Source organism: Orcinus orca, chromosome 3, assembly GCF_937001465.1.
Source record: "Orcinus orca chromosome 3, mOrcOrc1.1, whole genome shotgun sequence".
Taxonomy (NCBI): Eukaryota; Metazoa; Chordata; class Mammalia; order Artiodactyla; family Delphinidae; genus Orcinus; species Orcinus orca.
The window spans coordinates 149,710,587-149,725,322 of NC_064561.1; the positions used below are offsets into that span (position 1 = coordinate 149,710,587).

Sequence of the window (14,736 nt, forward strand, 5' to 3'; positions counted from 1 at the left end):
AAGTGAAGTGGCAAATTAAGACCACCAGAAAATTAACGTAGATTGTCTTGAAATATCCATCTAACTGAGATATTTCAGTTTTTGTAGAGTTGAAATGTTTTATTTATTATCTTTTTGTATAGTTGAAATGTTTCAACTATACAAAACTGGCCTCTTTGCAAAATGGATAGCATGGTACACGCACAACAGAAAGCTCTCTAAGTTTTAAGGAAAATGGGCGTAAAAGGTTTTTAGCAGCTAGTCTAAGGCATTATTAGTGTTGAGAAGGAATTCATCAGACTGACCTATGTTTTCCATGTCTAGGATATGTGAAGAAATGAATAATCACTTGAGCTGCATTGGCAATAAGAATTACTTTGGGCTGTATTTTGGAGAAACTGTAGACACAGGAGAAGCTCTGAAAACTGAGAAGTTATTCTTTTGTAAGGGATATTTACATTTATAAGGGAAAACTTCTGTAAGGGTATCTCCCTCTCTGTAACAGGAGGGGGAGGATAACCGAATCTAGAAACTTATCAATGGAGAAGACAATGACCTAAATCTGTGTAATAACCTTACCCTCGTTTACTGTGCTTTCCCCAGTAGCCTCCCATAACTAGCTCCCAACACCTTCTTTTGCCTTTAGCTGGAGGTGGTATTTAAGGTGGTGACTTGAGCCGTTTCTGGGAGTTACTCAGTTTTTCTGAGTATCTCCCATGTATACAGGAGGTACACGTGTTATTAAACCTCTGTTTGTTTTTCTCTTGTTGCTCTATCTTGTACTACAGGGGGTGTCCCAGCCAAGAACCTAGAAGGGCAGAGGGAAATTATTTTTCCTCCCTTACATGTCATCTGGAGGCTATGTGATGCCCCCTTGCTTCTTGTATGTTGGTGCCAATTCTCCGTCCTGTGAGGAGCTGCAGGTGCTGCCTCTGGTTTAGACAAGTTTTTTTAAAATTAAAAAAAAATTAATAACATCCTAATTCAAAGAAAAATTCTTCTGATGTCTGTTACTCTCTGAATGTGCTCAGTCCTGCATGAAATTTGGCACTCTATGTAGTTACTCCCTTAATTGCATTCATGTTTGATACGTCAAACAGTTCTCAGATCTGTCAACTTGAGAGCTTGAAGAAGAGCTCCCCTCTTGAGAGCATATTTCATATGAATCTCAAAGGCTCACATTACTCCTTACCTAATCCAAACTGCTGGTCCATGCCTTCCTCTGGCCATTGTTCTTAGTTTGCCTGCTTACTTTGAAAGCATCTCATTTTTTTCCTGGGTACCCCTTGCATAGTCAACGGCTTACCTTTAAACATGGATGCTCAAACAATCTTATACTGGGTACGATGTATAAGGTGAGGTCTAGGGCACCTTCTTGTACATGAAAGTGGAGGAAGAATAATTTAGATCAAAGGGTCCATTTCCCAAAATATTGGAAAAGTCTTCATTTCCCTTTGTATGTAAAACACCACCTAACAACCAAGTTAAGGGGGTTAATATTTTATATAGGCCCTTCATATGGTAATGACGCTTTTTAATAATTTGAGACATCAATGTTTTACAAATGTTAATGGATCAATGTCATATCATCACCTGCTGTAGCTAATAAACTGATTTCTAAAATCACAGTTCATAGTCTTTTTCTCTTTTAAGTATATAATGAACTCACAGGTTCTTAGGGCCCTATTCTCCATGGAAGTCACCAAGACCCCAAAGAACCTGAGAATGCTTATTAAAAACAGGGATTAAATAGATGCATAAACCTTCTGGGGCAAAATTATAAGGATGTGGAAGAATGAGACAGTACGAAGAAAGATTCTTTACTCCATGGCTGGAAGTTGTGGGAGACGAGATCATTAGGATAAAGTTCAATTTGATAGGATACAGTCAGTAATCTTTTTTTTTTTTTTTTTTGCGGTACGCGGGCCTCTCACTTTGCGGCCTCTCCCGTTGCGGAGTACAAGCTCCGATGCGCAGGCCGAGCGGCCATGGCTCACGAGCCCAGCCGCTCCGCGGCATGTGGGATCTTCCCAGACCGGGGCACAAATCCGTGTTCCCTGCATCGGCAGGCGGACTCTCAACCACTGCGCCAGCAGGGAAGGCCCCTACAGTCAGTAATCTTAAGGTTCATTGTATGGTGGTGCCTGGAACAACCTATCAGGAGATTTTAATCATTCATAAAAATTGAAACAAAATATTTTTCTAGACAGCGCTATGATCAGCTTTGCTGGGGGCTTTGGAGGTAAGAGTGTGAAACCTAAGGTAAAGTGCCTGTTGAACTTGTGCTAACCTATCCTGCTGGCCCTATCTCCAGGCTGGGTTAAAACACTCCTCTTTTCATATCCAGGGTTCCTACAGAACCTTGTGCTTACAGCCATCCTAGACATTGTCTCACTTTGCAATGTGTTTTCACTGCTTACATGTCTGTCTCTTCTATTAGATTTTGAGGTCCTTAGGAACAGGGAACTCAGCATTGTGCCTAGCATAAGCACCTAATAAATGTTTGATCTTGTTCAATTTAATGTAATTTGATTTACTAGTCAATAAAGGTTTGTTTGAAAACTCTGCTTTCTTAAGTATGCTGACTAGACCCAGATTGCCCAGCACAGAAGAGGCTGTTAAGAATGGATTCCCTTCAAACCCTCCTCCACTGTTGGTGGGAATGTAGATTGGTGCAGCCACTATGGAAAACAGTATGGAGGTTTCTTAAAAAACTAAAAATAGAATTACCATATGATCCAGCAATCCCACTCCTGGGCATATATCCAGAAAAGGCAAATTTGAAAATATTGAAAATATAACTAATTTGAAAATATACACGCACCCCAATGTTCATAGCAGCACTATTTATAATAGCCAAGACATGGAAGCAACCTAATTGTCCATCAACAGATGATTGGTTTAAGAAGATGTGGTATATATTTACAATGGAATATTACTTGGCTATAAAAAAGAATGAAATACTGCCATTTGTCATACTAAGTGAAGTAAGTCAGACAGAGAAAGACAAATATTATAGGATATCACTTATATGTGGAATATAAAAAATAATACAAATGAATCTACATACAAAACAGAAACAGACTCACAGACATAGAAAACAAACATGTTTACCAAAGGGTAAAGAAGGGGAGGGATAAATTAGGAGTATGGGATTAACAGATACAAACAACTGTACATAAGTAGATAAACAACAAGGATTTACTGTGTAACACTGGGAACTGTAGGACTCCCTGGTGGCGCAGTGAAGAATCTGCCTGCCAGTGCAGGAGACACCAGTTTGATCCCTTGTTCGGGAAGATCCCACATGCCGGGGAGCAACTAAGCCAATGCACCACAACTACTGAGCCCACTCGCTGCAACTATTGAGCCCGCATGCTGCAACTACTGAAGGCCGTGCGCCTAGAGCCCGTGTACCGCAACGACGAGTAGCCCCCGCTCGCCGCAGCTAGAGAAAGCTCGCGTGCAGCAACGAAGACCCAATGCAGACAAAAAATAAATAGGTAAAATTTTTTAAAAAATTGGGAACTGTATTCAATACCTTGTAATAACCTATAATGGAAAATAATCTAAAAAATATATATCTGAATCATTTTGCTGTATATCTGAAACTAACACAATGTTGTAAAATCCACTATACTTCAATTAAAAGAAACCCATGGATTCCCTTCAAACATTGCAAGCTCCCCATCATTTCTTTTTGCCATCTGGGGGTTTTAGCTATAAACTGACCTAGACACAAACACTCCCAGGCGCTTTGCTTTGGAGCTAGCTGCACATTTGCAGGGAATTCTCTGGCACAGGAGGCAGCTGCTAAGCCACATGTAAAGGAAGGTGGTGATGGTGAAATACTCAGTTTCCTGCTGCAGACAGACCCAACATGACTATTTACATTTGTGAAGAAGATGAACTATAGGGGGATTATCTGCTTCATACAAAATTTTTTTCACACGGTTCTTTTAAAAAACAAGTATGTATATATGCATTGTTCTTTTCCTGCAGAAAAACTAAGCATTTCACTAGATTCTCAAAGAGATCTGGGACCCCAAAAGGTTAATACCTACTGCTTGGTGTGAGTAAATAGAATTTGGCTTTCAAATGTCAAGCTTTTCCTTTTTTTTTTTTTTAAAAGAAAGTTGCTGCTTTATTCAATAGTGCTTTAAGTGGCAGAGGAATTTAGAACCAACCCACTTTATGGAGCCAAGTGTGGAAGGATTCTTTTTTTTTTTTGTCAGCGCCACGCGGCATGTAGAATCGTAGTTCCCCAACCAGGGATGAACCCGTGTCCCCTGCATTGGGAGCGTGGAATCTTAACCACTGGACCACCAGGGAAGTCCAAGTTTCTACTTGGATAATTTCTTTACAGGAAAGATAACATCAGAGCCTCTTTGTACTTTCTGCACCTTGTACAGCAGTACTCAGCCCACAGCCATCAATAGGGGTTTGTTTGGACAAAATGCATCGGTAGTGAAAGCGAGGCTTACTTGAAAACCATCACTATCCAGGGCTGCTGTCATTTGAAATTGCTGCTTGCCTTACCTATCATGCGTGTGCTCATTTGTAGCAGTTAGTGGAGAGAATGTATCCCTTTCTGAAAGGGTAGGAATTTTCCATTTTATTTGTACATTTTGAAATTTCCATATCCTTTTCCATGTTCAGCTACTATCACAGCTAACTTATTTGTATGGTACTTAAATTTGTAAAGAATTTACAATAGATTGTTAAAAGCTTCTGTGGGATACCTAGGTCTTCCTGGGAGTGGGACTTCTGAGATGAGAAAAATGAGACCTGGCATCTCTCAGAGAAGAGGTCTCTTTCCTTATTCCTTTCCTTAAATGAAAAAGAAAAGAGCAGAAGTCCTGTGAGATCCCACAGAGATTCAGGTTTTAACCACTGCAAAATAATCTAAGTAGGTCTGTAACAGCAGGAAAGATTTGAAACACCAGGTGACTTTTCTAACAAAGTTCACACAGTTTGGGTTAGGCTAGCACCTGACCACTACAAAGTAAAAGAAAAAAAATTTTTTTTCTTTTTTTAAAAAGACAGCTTACCTCGCTGGCTCAGCAAATGTTTTTCCCTATTATAGTTTGGAAAAGAGCATAACTTGCAGGCCTTCTTACCCTTAGCCCTTCCTCCCGCCCCCGACTGTACCATTAAATCCTAGCTACTGGGGTGTCTAAAAAGGATAGGGAATAAGTCAGTAATTGCAAAAACTGCCCCCCGCCCCCATTTTGTGCATGCCAGCACTTGCTACTTTTTAAAAGTTGGTTGCAATAATCAGTCAGAGGTTGTCTCTGCTAGCCAGGTCACAGCCTGAGTGGGCATTGAACTTTGGACTATAGCTGAGGGGCGAGGTAGACAACAGGGACTATAAATATGCGAGTTTCTGGCTGTGGCTTTGTGGAGCTGCCCCAGCTGAGCGAGAGAAAGGAAGCAGCAAGCTAGTCGGAAGGGCTTGTGTAAGTAGAAACTTCGTGTTTTTCCAAACTTGATTCCTTGACAGTTTGGTAAATGATTTGATTTTTGAGTCTTGATAAAATGTTTCTGTCCTTAGAATAGATTTGAAGAAAAGAGATGGGTAAAGAAAAGTAATACAAAAGAAAGAACAAAAGAGTCTAAACGCCGAGTGCAGTGGGGACACTAACAATTCTTGCTGATTTTTGCCCTGCTTTCTGCACAGCTGAGGATGAAGATGCGGGCAGAGGAGGCTGGAGAAATTGAATTCTTTTCCTCTGCAAAAAAGTTGTGATGTTACATAGGCAACCTTATATGTTCAAGCTTAAATATTTCCTGCCGAAATGCAGAGTGAGAGCTCTAGGGGCAAAACAGCCTGTGGGTTTGAAGAGCAGAGACTGAGATATGGCCTTTCTACAGTGCTGTAGAAATGACCAGGGATATTGTGAGCAGTTTCAAGGTTAAAAAAAAAAAAAAAAAGAAGGGAGAGCAGGTTTGGTCCACTGTGCGGAAGTGATCATCCTTGAAAGAGTTAAAACCCATGTCAGAATCGGGTGATCTGCGATTAAACGCAATGCCTCGCAGTTTACGTGGTGATGGGTGCTTTCAGGAGAATGAGGGGGGACCCTCAGATGCGGGTCTGAAGGTTAGGGGAAGAGGGTGGAAGAAGTTTCTGCGTGTTTTGCCTTTTGATGGGAAATTTTAAACAAATGTAGCTCTGTATGTGGCCAGTGAATCTAGGTTTTGTGATTGAAAGTGGTGAGATTAGTGAAATTCATAACTACATTTTAACGGTTATTGCATCAGCTTCCAGTAAATCTAGTTTTGTTATTTATCTACATTATTTTATATGGTTGTCTGACAGCTGTAATTAATCAGAAGTTTATTATGTAAAAAGTGATTTTAAGGAAACAAAGTAGAACAGCCTATTGATTATAGTAACAGAGGAAAATCTGAAAGTGTGAACTCTGTAATCCACTCTGCCAATGGCTTCTGTTATTTTTTCATCAAAAAAGTAAATGAGAGCAATGGGTGAGATAACCTTTTCATTTGTATTCACTCTCCAGCCCATTGGAATGGTATGCAAAGTAAGGGCGCCAGGCGCTGAGTTTATGCTGGGGTCTATAACTACTGAATTTATATTCTAGAAAGTAGGGAAGATCTAGCCATTCTAGTAAGAAACAAAATAGCTTGAATAATTTTGATGTTTTCTCTGTCATCTTAGGGCATTAAAAAAACCCAGATCCTGGCTACTATAGTTACTAAAGATGACCCAGCTAAAAACGGTCAATATATTGCAGTAGCTAAGAGGTCATGTGTTGGAATTAGTAGAACCAGTTTGAACCCAGTTTCCCTGTGACTTAGTACCTGTGTGGACTTGGGCAAGATGCCTAAGCTGTCACTTAGCCATAGTTTTCTCAACTGCAAAAGGAGATAATGGTCACATAGTTGTAAGGATTAACTGACATGATATTAAAAAAGTGCTTTGTGCTACCTGCAAATAGTTGTATAAATGCTCGATAAATGGTAGCTATAAGAAGGATAATTGTATCATCAGTATAAGTACTATCCTAAAGAAATTCCCTAGATTTAGTCCAGATATATCCTCTCCTTTTCTTAAGTATTGGAATTTTAAAGATATTAGAATAGTTGGGATGGCCTTAATAAATTATTTAATTTATCCTCTCTTAACACCCCCCCCCCTTTATTTCTCTTCCTTTAGTTAGGCTCTTATCAAGATATTCTATATAGCTAGGAATTTTGTGGTGTCAAATAATGTGAAAGATAAGCAGGTTTTTAAAAGTTCTCTCTATAGCTACCAGTGCATTAGAGCCCAAATCAATCTGATTTTAGCCTTTCTACTCCCTTCTTAACCCTGGGCTCACTCTAGGTAACTTATCGTTAGCTGCCCACCCTCCCCCCTGCCCAAGTACTTTTACTTTTTTAATCCCAGATCAGTGCCTGAAAATGTGCCAACTTCCTAGTTCTGGAATTTTGTCCTGATCTCTCTCCCTCAGACTTTTTTTTTTTTTTTTTTTTTTTGCAGTACGCGGGCCTTTCACTGTTGTGGCGTTTCCCGTTGCGGGGCACAGGCTCCGGACGCGCAGGGTCAGCGGCCATGGCTCATGGGCCCAGCCGAGCGGCATGTGGGATCTTCCCGGACCGGGGCACGAACCCGCGTCCCATGCTTCGGCAGGCGGACTCTCAACCACTGTGCCACCAGGGAAGCCCCTCAGACTTTTATATGAAAATGAGCCTGATTACTTTATCTGATTCACTTAGTGTGTCTTAAATAAAAATTAAATCATGTTTGCATAAATGTATGGATTTTTCTTTCTCTGCTTATCTCTGCTGAATATGCTCTTTTTTCCGCCACCTGTCTACAAATCACGTGTTTTATTTGTACCTCTCTGCAGAGAGCGCTGGCCCTTGTTTTGGGAATATTTCTTGTCATGTATTTAATACTTGTACATTTCTTGTCTGAGTATTTCCTACTCAGAGGGGTCATCTTTTTTACCCAAGAATGTGCTATCTAGTCACAGGAACTTCCTGAATGTAGTGGTAGCCAAGAAGTAGACTAATCGAGTGTAGATTCCAGTGAATCTTAAATGGTACAGGGGCCAGTGATTTGCAGTACTTCTTCCTGGTCTGGTGTTTTTTCATTGGTTGGTGTTTGTCTTGGATGTGATAGCAACATTTTGGTAGGCAGTAACATCTGAATCTCTTCACGTTGGTAGACTGCCCTCACTGCCACCTTCTTTCTTCCTGGGTTCTCTTTCCGTGCTGTCTTTTCATTTCTGTGGAGAATCCCCTACTTACCCTTTCCTTTCTTAGATTGGTAGAGGATAGAGAGAAGCAGGGAGAACTTGGTGTGTCTCAAATAAAAATCAAATCATGTTTGCAGAATGTTACTTGGTTGTAGAGGCCACATTCTCAAAATTTCCTTAGACATGTATTTTCTCCTAGACATATATCTTCTACTAGAGAAGTACTTGGCTGCCTGTTCAGGCAGATCTCCACTGCATGCTTACTAAAGTATCTTGCTAAGCCAGATAGTTAAGAGGTACTTTGACAGCTTCCCTGACTCTGGCTGATCTTTTCCCCTTTACAGGAAGATTTGGGGCTAAGAGGCCCAACGTAGTGAGTCCAACAACATGGAGACAGAATCCACTGGCTAGATATTTGTACAAAGTAGAATTGTACCTGCTGGGTTTATAGAAATTCCTTGTTATGACTGTGAAGATGACAGAAAGGTTTTCTCTTTTACAGAACAGCCCCAGCAATGTGGAGAGGCCTGGGGCTGGCCCTGGCTCTTTGTCTCCTCCCCACGGGAGGAACAGAGAGCCAGGGGCAGAGCTCCTTTTGTAAGCAACCTCCAGCCTGGAGCATAAAGGATCAAGACCCCATGCTGAACTCCTATGGTTCAGTGACGGTGGTTGCTCTTCTTCAAGCCAGCTGATACCTGTGCATATTGCAGGCATCTAGGTAAGGTAGTCTTTCTGTGGTCTAGCATTTCTTAAGGGGATAGCCATTAAATACATACATACATAAAATAAAATAAAAATAGAAAAGATATTTTTATTAAATTGCATTTTTGAAAAACTATACAAGTTTGCCTAGAATATGTTAGAGGAAAGAAGACTAGGAGGGTGTTTACAGTTGTTTTCCTGGGGCTATGGAAGCTTCTTCTTCTTTTTGTGTACCTGTATTTTATAGTACCCTACTAAATATGTACTACTTGTGTAATGAAAATGTTCTAAATTGTACTGTTGGAAATGGATTAGTTGTTTCAATATAGGAAGCAGAGACGAGAGCTTTGCTAGAGTAGAATGAACACTAGACTTGCCACCAAAGGTCTTGAGTCATTTAACAAATTTATAAATATATATTTGTTGGGTTATTTGCCAAATATTTATTGGGTACAATTCTCTGTAACTGCGAGATGGCTTAAAAATATACCCTTCACAGGATTAATTTGCGGACTAAATGAGCTGATGTTTGTGCAAGCGCTTAGCATATTGTTTTAACTGAGCATAAGTGCTCAATAAATAATTAGAAAAACAAAAGTTTTAGTCTTTTAAAACAATGCAAAAAAGAGGTATGAGTTAAGTAAAAAATAACAAGAGTTTCATTTAGGAAAATAGAGTGAGGAAAAAGGGAGAAGTCACTAAAATAAAATTAAATGAAATTATTCCTTTTTTTGTATTTTTTCCAAATATTTTAGATTGGAAGACCTGCGAGTAAAACTGGAGAAAGAAGGATATTCGAACATCTCTTATGTTGTTGTTAATCATCAAGGAATCTCTTCTCGATTAAGCTATGTGCATCTTAAAAATAAGGTTTCAGAACATATTCCTGTTTACCAACAAGAAGAAAACCAAACAGATGTCTGGACTCTCTTAAATGGAAATAAAGATGACTTCCTCATATATGACAGGTGTGTACACACATGTATACATATATGCATACATACCCACCCCCCCAAATTAAAAGATACCTGCTTTGTATTTAATTTAATAAGTAATTTAAAATAACACATCTGCTTTTATTACCAAATACTCAGTTTCAAAGTGAGCCCGTTCAAATGTTTGGTTTTAGTATTTTTGAAATGACTTCTTTTCACACAAGGGAATTCACCACTCCAGTAGGGAAATAAAGAAAATTGACTATACTTTTTTCCCCTGTAAATTAGCATTCTGATTAAATTAAAAAAAGAATCAATTTGTACCTCACATACAATTCTAACTTAAAAATTTTGCAGATGAATAACCATACTTTGCAGGCCACTTGCTTATCTCTAATCTAATTACTAAATTTTAAGTTTACATGCCTGCATTTCTGAACTATAAAATATGTTAATTATTTAGGTATAATCGGCATGAATCTGCTTTTGATTCCATGAATGAGTGAAACGTTTGTATTTTCAAGGAACCTCAACGCATACATTATTTGATATCACTGGGACTTCCTTGGTGGTGCAGTGGTTAAGAATCTGCCTGCCAGTGCAGGGGACATGGGTTCGAGCCCTGGTCCGGGAAGATCCCACGTGCCGCGGAGCAACTAAGCCCGTGTGCCACAACTACTGAGCCTGCGCTCTAGAGCCCACGACCCACAACTACTGAGCCTGCGTGCCTAGAGCCTGTGCTCTGCAACAAGAGAAGCCACCGCAACGAGAAGCCTGAGCACCACAAGGAAGAGTAGCCCCCACTGGTCGCAACTAGAGAAAGCCCGCGCTCAGCAACAAAGACCCAATGCAGCCAAAAAATACATAAATAAATAAATAGATTTGACATCACCAACATTTCTAGTTGGTGCTGGTTTTTTTTTTTTTTTTTGGCTCTTCAGGAATGGTAAGCCAGACTCTGCCAAGGCCTAAGACCTACTTGGTCTTACTCTAAATATTTTTAATATTACATGTCATTCTTTTAGGATTGCAAACTTCTTATTCTGTTGCAAAGTGTAACCCTTTGATAGTCATATAAAATTGTATATACAGGGTAAAATAGGGGTAAGAAGGACATTTCAACTCCACTATTTCTGAAAATGCCAAGCGTTGTATTTCCATTTCTTTCACTGTACTGAAATTTTTGTTGCATCAGATATTTTTTTAAATCAGTGGGCTACTGGCCAAGACTTGAGGATCTTTTTGTTATGCTGTGATTTCTTATTGTGTGGAATTTGTGCTGCTTTAGCAGTTATGAAAGGATCGTGTGATTTGCTGAGCCCAATTTATGATGTCAGTGGTTTGAGCATTGATAGAATTTACAAGTCAATTACAAAATTGTATTTGACCAAGTCACAATAACTAGATTGCATAGTTTTGACATTATTTGTTGTGACATATCTATTTCACATTTCAAAATCAGACTCACTATAGTCTTGTCGTGACCTGACCTGGTATACAGTGCCAGGGAGGTTGTTTGAGACCCCATTCAAGGAAATTTACTGAAGTTATGAAAGGGTCTTAGTTATAAGACCATTGAACCTACAGTACCTATCCCAGATGGTGCATGAGTAGGATCATGATACAGAAAATACTGTAATGACTTTGTTATTTTTTTCAGATGTGGCCGCCTTGTCTATCATCTTGGTTTGCCTTATTCCTTCCTAACTTTCTCATATGTAGAAGACTCCATTAAGTCTGTTTACTGTGAAAGTAAATGTGGAAACTGCTCTCTCAAGGTATTTTTCTCAATTATTTTTACTTAGAGAAAAGAGGAAATCTTTTAAGAACTATTTAAGTAAGTTAGTGTTTCATGACTAGCTAGTCAATGTTTCTGTTGGTGTACTAAAAATAAACTACAACAGTAATTTTTATTAATATAATTACATATGCTTCCTTTTATGTAACATATACTTTAAAACGTCTTTTCAAGATCCATATTGCTGCTTTTATCTAGAAGAAGTTTAGAAAACAAAAAAATCAACGTAGATTACGTATTTCAATTACCACCGAATGATATTGCATGAATATAAGTACTTAAAGAATTCAGCCAACATAAAATACATTATTGCAATATTCTGAATGTGCTCATATAAGAGCATAGTGATAGCAAAGATTATCCATGGCATTACCTGAAGTGGAATTGGGGCCCAGATAACTACTTAATTTACCAAGAATGTAAAACTGTCAGCTTTTCTGTGAAGCCCTTACACAGTGCACTTGGAATTACTGCATTTATTTCACAATGGAATAACTTTTTTATTCATTACTGATATTTCTCTCTTAGCAACCATGAGAATATTTATTCCTTGTCATGAGAGACACTATATTTACAAGTGGTTTATAAAAAAGATACTCAAGGAATTGATTTTAACTTGTATTAACTAAACTTCTTTTCCTCTCAAACTGAGAAGGAAAATAATTCCAAACAGTGTTTCCTTGACAGAGCAAGTGGGCAAAATTCGAACTCAGGTTTAAAAATAATCTTGAATTTTTATTTCTAAAATAAAGGAAGCTCTGCTTCCTTTATATTTTTCCCAACTCTAAAGAAAGCCATTCAGATTTTAATGAATCACTTAAGTTGTTAAGAAGCTCAACAGTTTAATTACTCTAGTTATGTCATTTTTCACATTTTAATCTTCATAATAATACCGTGAGGGTTATTTTACTCCTTTTACAGATGAGGAGACTGAAGTAATGCAAATAAAGTATTAACTCAATGTCTAACTTATACTAAGTGCTTAATGAATGTTAGCAATATTGATTCCTCATTTTTTGGGACTTTTTTTTCAGCATTCTGCATTTTCACAAATGCCTAATAGTTGTAAATATACCTAGGTATATTGAAACAAAGGTAGAAACAATTCTCATAACATGTGTAAAGTTTACAAACATCTGTAAATAGAAATGATATATCGTATTATCTGATATGTCAAATCAAATTGGAGTTTTTCTATTTCATTGCATCCTAGATGCCACCAATTATATGACACATTATTTATGTGTTATTAAAAACTGCTGTCAGTTAGAGTAGGATACAATACTATAAAACTATCAATAGTAGGATGCATTCCAATTTTAAAGATATTAAAATGTGAAAAAAATACATTGTAGAATCAATGAAATATAGTAATTGGTTTTTTGGAACCAATACGTATACCAAATTGTTTGTTTTTAATAAAACACTATTAAGTTCTCAAAAGTAATTCAGAAACAACCAAAAAATGTACCATTTATTAGTTGTATGCTAAAATCCAGTGGAATTTATAACTTTTCAAAACCTTCAAAATACCAAATCATATCACTTAGTGAGTGTTTGAATTTCTTATATGTTACCTTTAAAAATCATTTTTTCACGCATTCCTGCTAAATCTATAAATTTGCTGGTAAGTGATTTATAAATTTATTCCAGACACTGGAATATGAAGACTTCTGTAAAAATGTATCTTTGGCTACTGTGGAAAAAACAACCGAGGCTCCACAGCCCCATCACCATCACCATCACCATCACCATCACCATCACCATCACCATCTTGAGAACGGTCATCTTTCAGAGTATCCAAAACCAGAAGCACCAGATAACCCTGAGCATCCCCCTCCTTCAGGTCTTCATCGCCACCATAGGCACAGGGGTCACCAAAGACAGGGTCACTCAGAGAACTGAGATGCATTACAACTTTCTTTTCCACAAAAGAAGCTCTGACGAAGTGGATGCATAAATCAGTTACTCTGAAAATTTCCCAAAGATTCAGAATCAGCTCTGAGTAGCTGATGATGACACTGCCGACATCTGATATTTGAAAAAACAGGGTCTGCAGTCACCTGACAGTGTAAAGACAACCTCCCCTCTTTATGTAGCTGACAGGGCCTTCTGGCGGAGGAGCACGTCACTGAATCTTGACAGTGACGTTTGCCTCCAGCTGCCTGCCACGCAAGTCAGCAGCTCAAGCCTACAGAAGCCAGCACCAAATGAAGCTGAGAGAAGAAGGCAGAAATGTGAAAATGACCTTCAGATTAAACATTTACAATCGGATGTACTGCCTAAGTCAGTCTAGACAATTAACAGCTCCAGCATTTTTATAAGCTACCTAATTAATAGTGATCCAAAAATAGGAATTGGATTTGTGTACACATGGAGAAATTGGCTTCCACATTTTAAAATTTAAGTCAAAAAATGTTTACCCCCAACCATATTTTTATTACAGGGCAGCTGAAAGGTGGTTGCAGCATTTGGTTCATATGTTTTTCTTTGTCTTTCTCCAGCATTCTACTTGCATTCATGAGAACAGAAACATAAACTATGACCTAGGGGTTTCTGTTGGATAGTCGGCAACTTAGAATGGAGGAAGAACAACAAAGACATGTTTTCCATTTTTTTCTTTACTTATTTCTCAAACAATATTATCTTTGTCTTTTTAATCTTACGTTTTTAACAAATTAAACCTTTAAAGAAAGAAGTGATTTCTGTCTTTTCAGATCCAGAAATACTCATACATGAATATTTTGCTATGATTACATTTTAGATATCCATTTATACTTTTTTTACATCCAAGACTCATATCTTGATTTTTACTATCACATATGAATGAAGTCTTTATATCTTGCTTTCTTTGTCTAGCATTGTATCGTACTCTTTAAAATTTAAGATTGCCAGTCTTGAAAGATAGATGGGAAATGATAAAAGAATGTTGTCTATCTCTTGATTGCTTAGAAAGTATTTCCATAGTCAATGATGGTTCAATAGGTAAACTAAGTCCTATAAACCTGAACTTTTTTATGGCTGATACTATTAAGCAAGAATGCAGAACACGATTGGCAAAAGTGTGCATTTGTTTAAATAAACTCAATGAAGTTTAAAG

At 38.1% G+C, this 14,736-nt stretch overlaps 1 protein-coding gene across 1 annotated transcript in view; it reads left to right on the forward strand.

Annotated features, from left to right (window-relative positions):
• SELENOP (selenoprotein P) overlaps positions 1-14,735 on the forward strand; it is an 84,333-nt gene extending 69,598 nt beyond the window's left edge. Inside the window, 4 exon segments of the mRNA XM_004265957.4 lie at positions 8,704-8,919; positions 9,659-9,871; positions 11,499-11,616; positions 13,290-14,735. Of these exon segments, the coding sequence (XP_004266005.4) occupies positions 8,704-8,919; positions 9,659-9,871; positions 11,499-11,616; positions 13,290-13,895 (1,153 nt within the window). The 3' untranslated portion in view covers positions 13,896-14,735.
• Position 14,736: the final 1 nt, after the last annotated feature.